This window comes from Sporobolomyces koalae (assembly GCF_050403365.1).
Source record: "Sporobolomyces koalae JCM15063 DNA, S_koalae_JCM15063T_v1_ctg79, whole genome shotgun sequence".
NCBI lineage: Eukaryota > Fungi > Basidiomycota > Microbotryomycetes > Sporidiobolales > Sporidiobolaceae > Sporobolomyces > Sporobolomyces koalae.
Window position 1 is genome coordinate 1 of NW_027481692.1, and position 16,798 is coordinate 16,798.

Consider the following 16,798-nt stretch of genomic DNA (forward strand, 5'->3'; position numbering starts at 1 on the left):
CCCCCCCCCCCCCCCCCCCCCCCCCCCCCCCCCCCCCCCCCCCCCCCCCCCCCCCCCCCCCCCCCCCCCCCCCCCCGATTTATACAGAGCAGGCCGGAGGAAAAACTTCGAGGGATAGGACCTGCAGGGAAAACCGTACCCACTATCAATAAGTATCGACGAGAGGAAAGCAAAGAAGGGTTGAAACGCGGGAACGAGAAGTGCGGAGACGAGGTAGAGAGGAAGAGGGAATTAAATGTTGAGCGGGATGGAATCGAAGATCTTGACGACGTTCGCCGCGAACTTGATGAGGCTGCGTTGGATCGTTGAGTCTGTCGAGTCGAAGACCTTCCGAAGACGAACGACCGAAAACGAAATCCCAGAACGAGTCGTGTGCGAAAGCGATTTGGAGACCTCCTCCGACAACAAATTCCTGTAAATTTGCAAAAGAGGGTGTCCTTGGCATCTCAAAAGGGCGTGCTCTTCGTCTTCAACGTCGTCAGCACACAGTCAGCGAATACGGAGGCTACGCTCAGCCTTTCGATGCCGCAACTTCTCAACCGCGAGAGAGTGCGACGACAACCTCAGTCGAGTCCACGCCTTCCTCCATCCCGCGTTAGCTTGATGAAGCAGACAGCAAGGTCTCCTTGATCCTCTTCTGGAACGTCGACCGTTTCGACAATCCTGCCTCTTCGAGCGCAGTACTGGCGAGTTGTTGAGCATGTCCCTCGGACGGATGAACCTCAGCTCCCCATCGGAACATCGTTCCTCAGGATCCACGCTCTTCGTCCTATGTACAGCAGACGGAAAGCTCTCCCGTCTCTTCGAGAACGGTACCGGCGAGCAGAACGGTGGCAAAGCGACTTGTCTTGACGAGACCGTGGCCGACCTGGATCTGCGTCCTTCGGCGTTGCATTGCTTCATGATCCGATGATCCACGTCCGAGTTACCGAAAGGGACCGCTTCTTCTTCGAAAGTTGCGCCTTCTCTCGTGACTCCCGCAGTCATCGGGACCGCTTCGGAGCGCTCGATTGCTGTTGCCGTGTATACGTTCATTAGCGCCGGACCCGCTGGTGGCCCTCTGGTCCTATCGAATCGGTTCGAGGTTCAGGTTTGCGGCAATGGAGGCTCGTCGCCGGTGGGGGCCCCTTGGCCAATGGGGAATGTCTCATCAGTTTTCCTCCTTTTTGCAATTTCTGAATATGATTTATCATCTCCTAATCTAAAATCTTATAGCGTCGATGGCTGTAGACGGTGTTTATCATGCATGCCAGACAAGCTGCTTGCCAACCCTCTCATGTTCCGTCTTCTCCATCTTTCGGGAAAACATTGACAAGTGGGATTATTTCAGTTTGTTCTTTCTTCTATTGTTTGTGTCCTCGCTCGAAACCCAGATGACAACGTAAAGCAGAAAACGCGGAAAACGAAAAACAAAAGAAAGGAATCTCAAGCTTTGACTCTACCCGTCATACTCGTGATCCCGTCCCACACGCACACGTCTCCCACCAATGGAACGTACTGTTTCGTGACGAGTTTGATCGTTTCTTGTGCGACGATCCCTCCCAACAATGCTGAAGTTTGTGGCAAGGTTGAATGGGAAGAACGACAACTATATAAAAATTTTACCCATTCCCCAAATCAAAATTAGTCAGTCTTGGGCTGATTCAGGATTGAACAAGAGAGAGAGAGAGATAGAGAACGAGACCAACATTTCTTGCAAAGAGTTGAGAATCGATTCAGGTAAACCTTCGTCCTGTTCGAGATCGGGGCTCGAGCTCGAATAGTTCAATTCTTGCAACAACCCTTTCATGATGGATCTCATCTCTTCCAAGTCTCTTTTTCCATCTGAATCTTGATCTGGTGGGAGCGACCCTGGGTAACGATGATGTTTCGAGTAGAATCGAGAAGAAGTTTGGAATGCTAGCAAGATCGGGATCGAATTGTCGATGGGAGTTGACCACGAAGCTTGTTCGAGCAACTCGTCTGATAAAACAAAAAAAGCCCCTAATGAGCTTGACCCAAATAAAGAGAGAAAGAAAGAAAAACCCGTACTGATCTTGCCATTCAAGAGACTTGTTTGAGGGTCGATCACCGATTCGAGTTTCCTCCCTCTCAAGACTTTGATCCACGCGGAATGTTTGACGAAACTTTCGACTTCGTCTTGACCAAACTCTCTCGAGTCCTGCCCTGGTTCAGTCACTTTTGGAACGACCTGTTCGTTCAAAATTTGTCGGAACAAGCTCAAGTCTTGTTTCGCTTTTGATCGGTACAAGGTTTGGAGGGTCGTGTAGGTGACCGAATGAGATTTCATGTCGGGGAGGGCTCCAGTCAGGGGCAACAATCCTGCCGGGTTTGAAGGATGCCGAACAAACAGTTCGAGCGTGTGCAAGAGGACCCAAAAATTGGAAGACTGTTTCAACAATCGATGGGGAAGAACCCGTGGTCAGATTTGAAGAAAAAAATCGCAGAGTTCGGCATGCGATTTCACTCACTCGAGGGGTCAGGTTCTTGCAGGCATCGTCTTGAAACAAGTCTTCAATATCTTGAGGTACCTGATGTCAGCAAGAACGACGAATTGTTAGGGGGTCAACGTGGTCTCGAGAAGACGGGGACGGAGTGAGAGGTGTGAGCCTGACTGGACGTTTCGTACCCGCTCTGCGGTACAGTGCAATTGCTTCATCAAAGTTTTCGGCATCTCCTGATCGTTTGTCCTGTGCGACCTGAGCGAGGAACTGTTTGCGTTCGTCGAACCCTTGCGGGGTGTTGCCGTCGTGCGTACGTTTCCATCGTTCGAGCGCACGGACGAGGATGACAACGGCGGGTGCATGCGAATGTTGGGCGCTGTCCATGTCTTCGTACGGTGGGAACGCGGTCTCGACCCATTCGACCAGGGTGGGGAACGGATGTTCGAGCCGCAGGTCAATCAGAGATTCCGGGTGCGTCTCGACGAGGGCGACTTCCTCGACCTGAGTCGTGACACTGCCCAAGAATCCGTACGACTCGACCCGCACGAGGGGGATTCCGAGTTGCCATGCGTGATTCGCGAGTTTGACGAGGTCATCGACGGGTTCGACGTCGACCGCGAGTACGAGCGAGTACGGGGCGAGTCGCTCCGGACCCGACGCGAGGAACGTTGTGAGGGATTCGACGATCGCGTGGCCCTTAACGTCGTGGTTGAGTTCGCCGAGGAACTGGACGGCCTGTTCGGCTCGAGGCAGGCCGATCGAGGAGGGTTCGAGGAAAAAGTTTGTGCCGAGGTCCTGTGGGGTGACGAGTGCGTCGTCGAGGAGGGTGAACTGGCCGACGCCGGGCAGGACGAGGTTCTTGAGGGTCGAAGTCGCGGTCGCGTTGGAAGAAACGACGAGCAGGTGACTGTTCTCGAGCGCAGTCTGGCCCGAATGGGCCCACAGGCGCAGTTGCCGGTCGTACCTCTGCGTGTGGGCGTCAGGTCGACTCGGGTTCGAGGCAGGAGCGGACGAGGACGAGGGTGTGGGGGCGACGGGAGGAGGCACGAGCGGGACACTGTCTTGCACGGGCGGAGGCAGCGTCGTCATCCTGATCACTATCCTGCTCGCTGGGTCGGGTCGGCAAGGTCGTCCAAGTGCAGCAACACGAGAGACGCGTCAAGAGATCGGAATCGAGGAAACGACTTTCGGCTCGTCTCATCATCATCGCGACTGCACCGAGTCTCTCATGGCGCACCAGGATCGATACGCATCGCCTCGCGCGGTACTCGGCGCAGAGCTGTTTGAGCGCCTCGCGAACCAGCGCGTGCTCGTCGTCGGGTGAGCTCATCTCGCTCTCCCTCTCTCTGCTGTCGATGTGCTTCGCTGTGACTCCTGACCTTGATTGCTGATACCCGTAGTGCTGGTGGAATCGGATGCGAGCTGCTCAAAAACATGGGTTCGTGCCACCCCTCTGCACCGCAGCTCGCAACTCTGCCCTGACCTTGCGCTTCGACTCGACAGTCATGACCGGCTATGGCACGGGCGAACACGGCGCAATCGAGCTGCTCGACCTTGACACGATCGACTTGAGCAACCTGAACCGACAGTTTTTGTTCCAGAAGCAGCATGTCAAGCGTCCGAAATCCATCGCAAGTCGCTTTTCCTTGCTCCCTTTCTCTTTGACGACTTGTCGTTGACCCCAGATTCGTCCTCTCTGTCTCAGGTGGCGCGGGAGACGGCGCTCAAATTCAACCCGCATGTCAAGATCACCGCGCTGCATCGCAACATCAAGGTCCGGTTCAAAGTTCTCCGCCCTCGCACTGCACTTGACCGAGCTGACCCTCCCTTGCAGGACACCGAGTTCAACGTCGACTACTTCAAGTCGTTCGATTTCGTCATGAACGCCCTCGACAACCTCGGTAACTATTTCAAACCTCGATATCTTCGATAGAAACCATACTTTGGACTCACCTGGAAACTCTCGCAACGACAGATGCGCGAAGACACGTCAACAAAATGTGCCTCGCGTCCAACATTCCGCTGATCGAGTCGGGCACGTCCGGCTACCGCGGTCAGGTCCAACCCATCAAGGGCAACGAGACCGACTGCTTCGACTGCACGGGCAAACCTGTACCCAAGACGTTCGCCGTGTGTACGATCAGGTCGACTCCGAGTACCGCACATCACTGCATTGCTTGGGCGAAATCTTACCTCTTCCCGTACGTCTCGTGTCTCTCTCTCTCTCTCTCTGTCGTATCCCCTGACCGTCGACGCCTTTTCAACCTCTAACAGACAATTGTTTGGTGCCGACGACGAGTCGGACCAGCAAGAACTCGACGACGCTGAAAAGAATGGCGAAAATGGCGAGTCTCTTTTGTTTTCTTCCATATCTCTCGCCCTCTTTATTCGCGGGGCCCGAAGATTGACGAGAGAGCTACGTGTCGACAGTTGACGAGATTCAAGAACTGCGTAAAGAAGCTTTAGCCGTTCGAGAATTGAGGTCGACCCTCACTCGAGAAGGAGCGGCTCAGAGAATCTTTGAAAAGGTGAGAGAACCTGCGTTCACTAGATTCAGCTACCTTTTGGGCACTCGAACTAAAACAGCTGCGGGGTTTGAACGGGGAAAAAAAGGTGTACCAAGCAGATATTGAACGACTGTTGCTCATGACCGACATGTGGAATCACCGCAAACCTCCCCACGCGCTCTCTTACGAACAATTGTCATCTTGCGCTTCTGCGACAACAACGACAATGACGACTGTGGCAGAAGCGGCAGGTACGGGCACGATCAAGGATCAAAGGCAACTCTCCCTGCAAGACTCGTTCGATCTCTTTGTCGATTCGTGAGTACAAATCCAACACTGCTGTTACGCCTTCTTCAATGCCAGAGACTGACTTGAACTGGTTCTGGTGAAATTACAAGGGTTGAGCGATTGAGGAAACGGATCGATCCGACAGGAGAGAACCCGCTCAGTTTTGACAAGGACGATGATGACACTCTTGATTTTGTCGTCGCTGCTGCAAACCTCCGTGCGAGCGCGTTCGAGATTGAATCGCAAACTCGATTCCAAGTCAAAGGTAAAACTGAAACAAAACGCTTTCCTGCTTTTCTGCAGGGAGAGAACTTGGACTGATCTCGAAGAATGCTTTCGACAGAGTACGCTGGCAACATCATTCCTGCGATCGCGACAACGAACGCGATCATTGCTGGTGCGATCGTTCTCCAATCCCTTGCGCACTTGCGCAACAAATGGTCTTCAGCACGCACCGTGTGGTTGAACCGACAAAAAGACAAGATCTTCGATGTCGGACCTTGTTCAAGTCCGAACCCGTTCTGCGCCGTGTGTCGAGTCGTGTACGTCCCGATCCGGTTCAAACGTGGGTTCCGATTGGGTCAATTCGTCGATCAAGTGTGTCTCGATTCGAGGTTGAACCTTCAAGGTCAAGAGGAGAGGTTGAGCGTCATGGAAGGGACGAGGTTGTTGTTCGAAACGGAAGATTTCGAAGACAATCGAGACGAGAGTCTCGATGACAAATTGAACTGTGGAGTCGGTCAATTCTTGGTCGTCGAGAACGATGACAACGATTGGCCCGTTTCGTTCTCGATCGGATCGTCAGTAGTCCTTTTTCATTGCAAGTTCCAAAGCTTTCGGGATGTTCTGACCTGGATTCTTTCCAATCAGGTACTTGCCGGACGATTCGACACAAGATTTCGAACTCGACTTGTCCGCGTACCCGACTTCGGTCCCCAAGAAACCTGTACCACCACCTGCAGTTGACGAGTCCGAATCCAAACCTCAAGACGATGACGAGATCACGTTCGCGATCGACGAAGATCAAGACGAGATTGTGATTGTCGAACCGACGAGTCGAAAGGAGGAACTTGAGAAACAGGCTCTACAACAAGCTGCGATTGCGGGACAAGACAGTTTGAACGGACACGAGGAACAAGAGAGGATCGTGGGCAAGAAACGGAGTGCGAACGAGGCGGAATTGGAAGAGAGCCCGAGCAAGAAGGACAAGAAGTCTCAGACTCAGGTCGATGTGGTCGATCTCACCTGAAAGCTCCTTCGTCGTCTCTCGGATATCACAAACAAGGATACTAGACAGAGAGAGTCAAAATACACTCGTCTCACTGTCAAGGTTACCTCTCGATTGCCCCGAAGCCCCGAAATAAGAAACTACCACTTGAAGTGAAACCGAATAGAAGACTGAGAGCTTGACGCACGACATCAAGTTCTGAGCGAAAGAGATGCGAGGAAATGACGAGAACATCAGCGAGAACCGCAGGTCTTGCCCAGACTCTGTGCTCGGGAGATTCCAAGCGAAAATCGAGACTTACGGCAAGAACGTATCGGCTTGACAACGCATCGCGTGCGAGCTTTGTTTCCAAGTCACGAGTCCTGCAAGGACAAACCCGACAAACAAGATGAACGAGACGAGGAACCAGACCAACGTCCACAACCCTGGGTTCAACGCTGGGATCCTCTCGTAGAACAAAGCAGGGCAGCAAGGGTACTGTTTCGCGAAGAATGCGTCGTCCTAGGGCAACAACACGGTCAGAGACCGTTCTTCTCAAAGGTTCAGCTCGGTACGGACGCTTTCGAGGGAAGGAGACACGAGAACTCACGGCTGCATCCCACAATACGTAGAAAGAAGACATGACTCCGAGGAACAGGACGTAAAGGCGCAGCGGCCACGCATGGTCGACGAACCACAGGCCGACCTTGAGTTGTCGAGAGAAGTCATAATCAACAAGAAAACTGTCGAGAGATGAAGGGCCAAGCTCACCATCAAGGCAATCGCTCCAAGCGTCATGACTTTTGCTGCAAATCCGACCCGGAGGAATACTGCGATCCAGCACAGACCGATGACCTAGGGTATGAACCGCTTATCACTGCCCGAGCGAAGGGTCCTGAAGCCGCACAAACTTACGAAACTAGCGACTTTGCTCGCAAGAGTATTGAACCCACAGAAGGTGAGGATGCCTCCAATCAAGATCGAAAACACGTATCCAGCCGGTAATGCTCCAAAGGGTAGAGGATGTTCTCGATCGTTGCCGACATAGATTCGAGTCGCGCCTCCGAGTTTCGGGTCGATGCTGAAGAAGCCGATCCGATACCCTAGCATGATCGTTGCACAGACATGTCTGGTGCGTGAGAAACAATATAGCGAGTCTGTCAATTCAAGTTGTTCTGTCGCAGACAGAGGATGGTTCTTACCCAATTTCATGAATCGAGACTGTGAAGACCTTGAATGGGTACAAGATATCCCGCAGACCGTACAAGTTCCAGCCGATAGCAATGCCGACGATACTGCCAGGGGACGCGAAGGAATAAGCTTGAAATGAAAGACTCGACAAGCTTTGCAAGATGTTACTCTGTGAAATCTGTGTGTTAGAGGCAGACGACTTGCACGCACTCATCAAGAGTACTCACAGATTGCGATGACATCTTGAACGGGCGAGACGAAGGAAAAATCAGGAAGGAGATCAGAAGCGAACCATGAGAGTATTGATCGCACGCACAGAGTGTGATGCTTTCTATAATGCCCTCGAATCCTGAGTATTCCCAGTTTGCGAGCGGAAGCAGAAGTTTGAGAGAAACTCACGATCATGAGTCGGAACCAGGCCAGTCTGTTCCCTGATGTTGGCATCTCCTGGCAAACAGCCAGTATCGGAGGGTTCTTGAGGTTTCGGGCGTTGCGGGTCTTGGGTCTTCGTGTGCGTCGCCGTCGCCACTGTCGTACGTGAAGTTTGCAACAGAGTTGTCGTCGGGTAGAAAGTGAGCGTCAGATACGAAGGTCCGAGAACGGTTAGGGTTGAAGCGCCTTTGTAGATCGTTTCGGTCGTGGTTCCCCCATCAGCAGTTACGGGATCCTCGACTCCGAGCGTAGTACAGATCGTGACCACTTCTGGAACTTCCTGGGTGCTGCTCGAGCGAAACAATCAGCAACCTGGAAGCATTTTTGTACAGAGATTGGGAAAGGCTCAAACTTTGTCACTACTACTGTCGAGGTAAGTGTCTTCCAGTCTGGTGCGATCTGTATCAGCTGGTGTACCCCGTCAGAGAAGAGCAGTCGCTCGGACGAACCGTTCCAACGCTTGATCAGGGCAATGTCGTCTTGTCGCAAATCAGTCCAGCTTTCGTAGGTGACTAGATGGATGTCCTTCTCGATACCAAAGGAACCCGAGTTCGCGACGGATACTGGACTCAGGCTCGAGACACTCGTCGCGGCGTCATCGAACATTGACGAAGGAATCGTCGCGGCAACGAGACCCGATGTTTCAGATGTTGGCGAAGGATCGAGCTGAAACGTTACGCCTTCGGAGTTGGTGACAATCGAAGGCAACGTCGGTGAATCGGAAGTAAGCGGAATGTACGAGATCCTGGGACCGAGCGTACCGGCCCGTATAGCTGGAGACGAGTTTGACAAGCTGCGGTTGTGAGGTGCCATCCCTCCTCAATCGAAGTAACGAACAAAGGAGCTTCAGGATCGAAGGAGCAAAGAACGACAAGCGTTCGCTCAACATAACATGCGCGGGGTGTGCTCCTCCGAGACAAATATCAGCTGATTTTTGTACTTTGTAAGGTCTGGACCCCGCATAAACTCGCGCTACAGGCAGTCCCTCAGATGAGGTCGATTGTGTAAAGCCGAGAGCTTGTGCAAGCGTCTTAAACGAGGATGCGAATGCAAGATGGGTATGTACAAATTTAGCAAGACAAAAGCGAAAGACTCGCCGTCTTCTCTTGCGCTAGCTTGCTGCTGCTTTGTCTTGTGCCTCTTTCTGATCCTTCTCGACTTTGACCGCGGCTGCGAGTAACCTCTCGACCCGCTTCGATTCTTCCTCCCACAATCCGTTCGCAATGTCTGGTTGCAAATTGTCGAGAATTGGGAGACTGTGAACCGAAAGCCGTCAGCTCCTGCTTCGTAGTCTGACCGAGTTATGCAAAGCGAAGAACCGTACCGAACTTTGAGGCCTTCGCGATACAGAGCGCCACCTTGAACAAACATTCTCGTTTCTCCTCGTTTTCGTTTCTCCTCCTCGTCCTCGACGAGGATTCCCTCGGGAGTTTTGACTCGCTTCTTCTGCTTCTTGCCTCTTTCACCCTCTGCGACCGTGTCGGCCATGAGAGCGCCGAGTATCACTTGCGCACCCTCGCTCGCAGATTTCGCAAAGAGCCAGATGAAGGGTAGGAGGACAAGGTAAATCGCCAACCCGATCGGGGAGTATCGAGGATGTGTTGGAGAGGCGCGAAGGGTTTGACGGATGTAAGAGCGAGTTAGGCCAGGACAGACAGACAAGGCAAGAATCGGCGAAGATGTCGGAAGAGCATTCGAAGGAGGCTCTGCGGAGCTCACGCTCGGAGCTTGGTTCGTTGCAGCAGACGGGGCGGCAGCGGAAGTCTGATCGATTCGCGACTGGAACTCTCGCCAGAGCAGGACAGACGCGAGAGCGACTTGACCTTCTGCAAGCCAGGGCGCCTTGGTTGGATAAGGTCGCGATGCATAGTCGAGGGCGAGAGGCTGAAAGGTGGTCGGCAAGATAGCCGAGTAGAACGGCGAGACTTGGTTGACGATACGGATGGGCGAAGTTGCAGTCGCGGCTGAGCGCAGCAGGGTTGGCAGCAGGAGCTGCACCAGTGCGTGCCGCCCCGTCAGGTGCGTTGCGTGCGTCTCGCTCATAGTCTCTTGAGTGCCAACTTGCTCGATCTGACGGGGCGTTATGCCATACCCGACTCCTTCCTGGCCGCCGCCGTCACCGTCGCAGAACACGATGCCGTCGATCCTCGCTTCGAGATCTTGCACCATGCCACTCTTGGCGTCCTTCTGCCACTTCTGAATGAAACCCTTGATGCTGTCGATCGATGCGAGGTCGCATTGCTCGACGTAGATCCTTTCGTTCGACGAGGTCGAGCGCAACAGCATTAATAGCTGGACGACTGCCGAAGAAGTCGGATCCGGGTGCAGCGCGATAACTTGTGCTCCCTGTGCGGCCAAGAACTGCAGTACTTCAAGACCAGTGCTCGAGAATGCACCCTGTCACCAAGCACACGAGGAGGAGTCAGGCAGTCAGCGCGTGTGCTTCATCTCTGCTCACAGTTCGAACGAGAACGTACAGCTATCATGTAGGTCTTGCCTGCAAGCTCCTTCTCCTCGCGGCAGACGTAGCCCTTGGACCAGCTCCGAACGGAGAGGGCTGCAGTTGCGATCCCGGACCACTTTGTGAGCTGCCACACGATGTCGGACGAAGTCAAAGCATGGATCGCGATGGGCAACGGCATCGTAGCCTAGGTCACGCGAGCGTTGTCGACGTTGATCGTTTGAGAAAGTCGAATCAGTGAAGCCGCGCCGCGCGCAGCCGACGCGACACGTGTCACGCGCGCGCGTGCTGTTCGTGAATCGCTTCGGCAATCTCTCCGCTTCGTACACTCGTCGATAGCAGCAGCTTCTCTGACGATACTTGCACGCAAGGATACGTCAACACTGCGGCCACCTTGCAACACACTTGCACGCAACAGAGGTCGAGCCGCTTCCAATCCCTCCTCAAAGGCACCCGAGAGTCAGCCAAGCATGCAGACGACATTCCTAGCACTGCCGCTCGAGGTCAAGGCCAACATCCTACGATATACCGACCTCGTCACGCTCGCATCGGCGATCCGGTCGCATTCGTCTCTCAATGCCGCTTGGAAAGCCTTCTCGCAAGACATCAGTCGAGCGATCTCGATTACCGAGGGCTTCGCAGATGCCAAAACGGCAGGCGCAACGGATCCAGTCCAGCCTCGAGGGTGGTCCATCAAGCGCAACCTCGATCGCGAGACTAGCGGTGACGAACTCGCACAGGTCATTCGTGAACAACGATCCATGACTGGCGCGCTGGACCATGTGCGAGATTGGACCACGTACGCGAGAACCGTGTCACAGATTCACAAGAGATGGAAGACCGGTCGCACCGCCCTTCAAACTATAAAGCAACTCGACATGGGCGCTGCAAAACGCTTTGGCCTGCCGGGACTTCCCTCGTTCTGGAGGTTCAAGATTGACCCCATTTCTCGATGGTACATCGTGACCGGATCCGATGGGGGCGTATGGGCCTTCGACACCGACGGGAAGCTCGAGTGGTGTACGACTTTCATCACGGGCCACAAGGGCCATGTTGAACTGACGCACGACGGCACCGTCTCATACATGTCGACCGCTATTGGCTCTCGCCGGTTCCTCATCTGGCGCTTTCACGACCCGACAAAGCTCGACCCAAGCAATCCTCCGCCTGAGGGCAAAATCACGCCCGAGCTATTTGAAACCATCTGCTCCCGCACTACAGTGCTAAACCCAGTGGGTCGAGGCTTCCATCCCTACATGATCGTCGGGACCGGATCCCTCGCGCGTGCCTCGAAACTTCGCTACCCGTTCTTCTTGGCATCGGCCCAAGGCGAGGAGAACCCTCTCACTTTCTCCGTCTGTCGCTGGAACCTCGTCCAGGATTCGGGTGCAGGGCAGAGCATATCGCTAGACTACAAAGACATCGGCGAGTTCGGCGTCCTCTATCTCGAGCTCGACTATCATTCTATCTTTGCGGCGGGCATGAATACAATCACTTCGGCGAGCTTCGATGAGACGGGATACCGATACTGGCCACCGGCTCCTCCGCAAGACCATCGAGAACTGCAACCCCTCTCACCAGCTTCACTCTATCGAGCGTCGGACGAAGCCGAAGCCGAAGGTAGGGCCTGGACCGCAGTGCACCACGATTCCAAGGAACGCTTTGTTGTCGGCGCCTCGAGTTTCTTCAGCCCTCGAAGAAGCGGCGACCACCCCGTCAGCATACTTACGATAACCTGGGACTATGTGAAAACGTTGCAATCATCAGATCCGGACGAATTGGAAAGCAAGACGATCAACCTGTGTCTCGCAAGTCGCTTTCGCTTTCGCTCTCTCGCTATTGATCGACCACGCGCAGCGTCCTGACTTCGCTCTCGTGTTGTTCTGCAGGATGGTGTCGACCTCATCTCGCAGCTCTCTGTCGAGAATGATCGAGTTGTGTTCGTCGCATCATCGAAGATCGGACATGCGCTGTTCCTCCTCAACCTCGAACCCTTCGACACGATCACAGCTTTTGTTCAAAATCCTCCCGAGCTCTTCTGTCTTCAATATCCCCTGCCTTGTGTCCAGGAACCACAAAGGGTCGAGCAGACCTCGTGCGAGGTGTACGTGTCGATTGAAAGCTACCCGACGGTGACGGACGAGGTACCGTCACTTCGAACGAATCCCATGGCTGAAACGCTGTCGATAACGCGGAGCCACATGTGTGTGTTTTTTGACGCGACGAGCCGCGATTGGATCACGTCTGGATTCAAACATCCCTTCCCGTACCAATGGAAGACTCTCGACGGACAAACAGTGCTCGCAAGTGATCCCTCGACCACGTTCACTTGGAACCCGCCCAGGCGTTACCATGGACATGCCGAATCCCTGGTCGACTACTTCTTACCCGGGGACGAGGTAAATTCGCTTCGACCGCGGTGGAGCTTGATTCAGAGTCTCGCAGCTCAAAACGACCGGCTCGTCGAGCGACTTGGGATCGATACGCCGGGACTGCGAACTGGTACTGACGCGATACTCGAGTTTCGGTTTTGCGACCCTCCTGCATAGCGCTTTTTTTGACCCAAATTTCATACCTTGAATTTCTACTGTCCCTCTCTGTGTGAACCTGCATATGCACAATCGCGATTCAATGTAGCTCGTATGCGCCACCGCTCGAGGTAGAATGTGCCCGGCACATTCAGCTTTTACTTGCGGGGTTTGCCTCTCGGAAAAGAAAGGGCGCCGAGCTCGGAAGGTCTTCGGGTTTCCGCGGGACTCGTAACTATTGTTCTCCGTCAATATACAACTCGGTTCTCAGGGTGCAGGATTTGCCCGCCGAAGGGGAACTGAGTTCTGGAAGAGAAGATGACATTTTCCATGACACGCACAACAAGCTTTGGGTTACGATTCTGAACCGGGGAGAGGAGAATTACTTGAGAAATCCGGGAGACGGGCAATGAGACACTAGGGAAAGGACCATGCTAATCTTTGAGGCAACAGGACGAGGATGGAGAATTTAGGCCATAACGACGGCAGCGAGAGCGAGACCTCCAGCGACAACACCCGAGACGGTATTCTTGAGTGCACCCGAAGCGGGCCTGGCAGAGCCCGAAGCGGCGGCACCACTCGCGGCTCCGCTCGCAGTGGAGGCGACGCTCGAAGCCCTCGATCCGCCCGAGGACGCAGCGGCAGAGGCCGACGAAACGGCCGAAGAGATGCCGGACGCGAGCGAAGCCGAGCGCGATGCGACCGAGGACGAGGCCGACGAGACACCACTGGCAGCGGCCGAGCCTGTGAAGGAGCAAGGAGGTCAGCAGTCGGCTCCAGCTTCTCCCAAGGTCACATGATCGAGTCGAATGAGAGCAAAGGATTTGCCAACTCACTGACTCCCGAAGGGACGGCAGAGATGTTGATCGGGGTGCCGTTCTGCGCGCAAACGGTCGCACCGTAAGCGAGAGCTGTCTGAAGGTCAGAAGCGCTGCAGGCTGTATGGAGCGGTGAAGCATCAGCAACCGTGCTCAGCGAGGCGGCCGAGCGGACAACGAGGGAGAGACTGACACTTTTGCTGGCACTCGTAGTAGGTAGCTTGGAATGATTGGTTCGTGCAGATGCAGTTCAGTCCCGTGATTCCGGTCGAAGCACACTGTTTCCAGGCATTAGAGTGGGGGCGGGTTGAGTGATCGAAGAGCACGGTCAGTCGGCGTTCCCCGCTTCGTTCCGAATGCACAGGGGCGGCGGCGAGATGACTCACGGGAGAGGAGGAGACGGCGCTCTGGAGACAGGTGAGAGCACACGCGGGAATGCTCGACGTAGATTGGGCAGAGACCGACGAGGCGACCGCGAGGAGAGCAGCGACAGCGAAAGTGGAGCGCATCTTGATATAGATTTTCTGAGGAAGGGAGGGAGCGGGGGGAGAAGGAACGGCTTTTGAGACGAAAGGGTAGAGAAGAGAATGTAGAGGTAAGGAAGAAGGAGAGAGGGGAAAGGAGAGTGAGAGAGAGGAGACAAAAAACACGAACTGTTCCGAATTTGAAGGTGGGGCCGCAATTCGAGGCCCTTGAAGGGAACGCGTGCCTGGAAAAGTGCCACCCCGCGCCACTCGCGGTGTGCTACCCGCGTCGGATCCACCTACGAGTGGCAGTTCCGACCGGCGACTCGCCCTTCTTGCGCCAAAAACGGACTTTTTTCCCTGAGCGAGGACCGTCCGGCCCCCACTCGAATCTCTCAACTTCCTGTCACGCCCTCTCTCGCCATCGATGCCCCTGTCGCCGTTGGGGCGGGCCTTGCTTGCGGTTGCGCTCAGCACGGCGCTATCGCAAAGCGTAAACGCACAAGTAACATCGTGCTCGCAGTTTGGTACACTCACAGCGAACGGCACATGCGAGTGTCCGTCGGGATTCGGCGGAGCCGACTGCAGCCAACTCATCTGCTCGAATCCGCTCGTTGATCCCAGCGCCCGCTCGCTGTTCAACACGAACTTGTCTGGTAATGCCACGGCAGGGTGCAACAACCAGTGTACGGAAGGATTCGAGGGTGCGAACTGTGGAGTCTGCACTTCCAACGCAGCATGTGCCACTGCCGCTGCAGCGCAAGGCGGCGCGTCGTTCGCGCAGGGACTAGGCGACCCTGTGTGCAGTTCGAGCTCGTGGACGTGGACACAAGGATTTGGCAGCTGCGCTGTTGTCGTGAGTTTGCCAATACCCTGATCGTCCCCTTTGGCATCGCCGCCGGAATTCCAGCGGCCATTTTTTTCAAGGCTTTTTGTGGTCAAATTGGTCAACTAACCCAGCATTGTTTCTTTGCCACTAGAACCCAACCTTACAGTCTGTGTTTCCGGGCACGACGTCGCTAACATTCGACAAGACTGTGTCGCCGGCCAACTCGCTTTCGAAAGTACCGGGCGCAAATAATTCCATCACCGCTGCGCTATTCTACTCGGCGCCGTCCGGCAATACGACTCTGACAGAGCAGTTCTACTGTGCTGCGTCGTCTTGCGTCCAGTCGAATATCACGACCGCGATCGGCACTTCGGCCTCTCAAGCGGCAGTGTCCTATCTCTGCCAGGACCTCAAGTGCCGTTGCAATTCGGGGACGGCGTTCTGCGACCCGAGCGCGCCTCTCGACCTGACAGACACTTTCAACGGACTCTCGGGCTCGATCGAGGTGACTTGCGATGCCGCAACCGGACGAACATGCTCTTTCAAGCAAAGCGTGCTCAACTCGCTGTTTGGCCAAGCTGGATTGGCCTTGAACGATTGCAGATGGGGCGAATGTGTGCTACCGGCGACCATCAACAGCATTGCCGCGACATTCGACGGCAGCTCGAGCCACGCCACCGACAACTCTCTCAGCGGAGGGGTGATTGCCGGTCTCGCTGTTCTGGCAGCGGTCGTCGCATTGCTGTTCGCCCTGTATGGCGTCGGGCTCGTCAAACAGCGAAAAGCAAGGAGGAATGCCGTCGAGCACGAAGCACTTCTAGCGACGGCTCACGACAAAGCTTCGCCTCCCGGCTCCTCAACGAGAGCACCGATCGGTATCCGTTGGAGTGCCTTGTCGTACTCGCTTCCGGCCTCTTCTACCTTCTCACCCACGCGCATCTTCACGGCATCGTCTCACCACCATCTTGATGGCCGTACTGTACTGCCCAGTCTTTCCGGCACGATCCCTGGCGGTTCTTTCACCTCGATTCTCGGCCCTTCGGGTGCGGGCAAGTCGACTCTGGTCGATCTACTTGCCGGGGTGCGGAAAGCAGGCAGGCGCGGCGGGCATGTCGAGTTCATCCTGCCGAACGGACACGGAGCCGAAAAGGTCAAGGTCGGCTATGTCGATCAGCACGATTCGCTGCCCGCGACCAGTACTGTCAAAGAGGCGATCACGTTTGCGGCTGACTTGAGGATGGGCGAAATCTCGAAAGAAACTCGACGGTCAGTTGCCCGGTGACGCGCGCCATGGTGCGACCGACTGAGATCCCTCGTTGTTTGCCATGTAGGAAGCGCGTCTTCGAAGTTATGGCGCAGCTCGGTCTTCTCGACGTGGCTGACTCTCGAATCGGATCAAACGAGAAACGAGGTATCAGTGGAGGTGAGGGCTCGAAAGCTATAGTTCGATTGCCATCTTGAGATCAGTCTACTGACAGTTGATGGAAAAAACAAGGTGAACGCCGTCGAGTCAGTATCGCGCTCGAGCTTGTCGCGGCGCCTGCGATTCTCATTGCGGATGAGCCGACCTCTGGTGCGTTGTCTCCTGTTTCACTTTTGTGATCCGCGTAGCTCACGAAATCACAACGT

At 54.9% G+C, this 16,798-nt stretch overlaps 6 protein-coding genes across 6 annotated transcripts; 2 read left to right on the forward strand and 4 right to left on the reverse strand.

Moving 5' to 3' along the window:
* Nucleotides 1-1,425: 1,425 nt before the first annotated feature.
* Nucleotides 1,426-3,533, reverse strand: JCM15063_000001 (uncharacterized protein; the record flags this gene model as incomplete). Its single annotated transcript, XM_076681580.1, has 5 exons — nucleotides 1,426-1,588; nucleotides 1,689-1,962; nucleotides 2,032-2,389; nucleotides 2,472-2,531; nucleotides 2,616-3,533. 5 exons carry the CDS (start codon nucleotides 3,531-3,533, stop codon nucleotides 1,426-1,428), a joined length of 1,773 nt encoding a protein of 590 aa, XP_076531280.1.
* Nucleotides 3,534-3,672: 139 nt separating this feature from the next.
* On the forward strand, nucleotides 3,673-6,488 carry UBA2 (E1 ubiquitin-activating protein UBA2; the record flags this gene model as incomplete). Its single annotated transcript, XM_076681581.1, has 12 exons — nucleotides 3,673-3,764; nucleotides 3,845-3,882; nucleotides 3,948-4,075; nucleotides 4,150-4,218; nucleotides 4,279-4,345; nucleotides 4,420-4,645; nucleotides 4,719-4,789; nucleotides 4,875-4,972; nucleotides 5,058-5,269; nucleotides 5,350-5,504; nucleotides 5,583-6,039; nucleotides 6,110-6,488. The coding sequence occupies 12 exons, from the start codon at nucleotides 3,673-3,675 to the stop codon at nucleotides 6,486-6,488; spliced, it is 1,992 nt and encodes a 663-aa protein (XP_076531281.1).
* Nucleotides 6,489-6,764: 276 nt separating this feature from the next.
* On the reverse strand, nucleotides 6,765-8,882 carry JCM15063_000003 (M50 family metallopeptidase; the record flags this gene model as incomplete). Its single annotated transcript, XM_076681582.1, has 10 exons — nucleotides 6,765-6,968; nucleotides 7,057-7,152; nucleotides 7,218-7,301; nucleotides 7,362-7,575; nucleotides 7,649-7,766; nucleotides 7,865-7,879; nucleotides 7,954-7,968; nucleotides 8,037-8,356; nucleotides 8,422-8,458; nucleotides 8,519-8,882. 10 exons carry the CDS (start codon nucleotides 8,880-8,882, stop codon nucleotides 6,765-6,767), a joined length of 1,467 nt encoding a protein of 488 aa, XP_076531282.1.
* Nucleotides 8,883-9,180: 298 nt separating this feature from the next.
* Nucleotides 9,181-10,711, reverse strand: JCM15063_000004 (uncharacterized protein; the record flags this gene model as incomplete). The annotated part of the gene is made up of 3 exons (XM_076681583.1): nucleotides 9,181-9,325; nucleotides 9,394-10,466; nucleotides 10,547-10,711. The coding sequence occupies 3 exons, from the start codon at nucleotides 10,709-10,711 to the stop codon at nucleotides 9,181-9,183; spliced, it is 1,383 nt and encodes a 460-aa protein (XP_076531283.1).
* Nucleotides 10,712-11,000: 289 nt separating this feature from the next.
* On the forward strand, nucleotides 11,001-13,079 carry JCM15063_000005 (uncharacterized protein; the record flags this gene model as incomplete). Its single annotated transcript, XM_076681584.1, has 2 exons — nucleotides 11,001-12,245; nucleotides 12,420-13,079. The coding sequence occupies 2 exons, from the start codon at nucleotides 11,001-11,003 to the stop codon at nucleotides 13,077-13,079; spliced, it is 1,905 nt and encodes a 634-aa protein (XP_076531284.1).
* A 448-nt stretch (nucleotides 13,080-13,527) lies between these two features.
* Nucleotides 13,528-14,385, reverse strand: JCM15063_000006 (uncharacterized protein; the record flags this gene model as incomplete). Its single annotated transcript, XM_076681585.1, has 4 exons — nucleotides 13,528-13,802; nucleotides 13,895-13,996; nucleotides 14,070-14,154; nucleotides 14,263-14,385. The coding sequence occupies 4 exons, from the start codon at nucleotides 14,383-14,385 to the stop codon at nucleotides 13,528-13,530; spliced, it is 585 nt and encodes a 194-aa protein (XP_076531285.1).
* Between the last annotated feature and the right edge of the window lie 2,413 nt (nucleotides 14,386-16,798).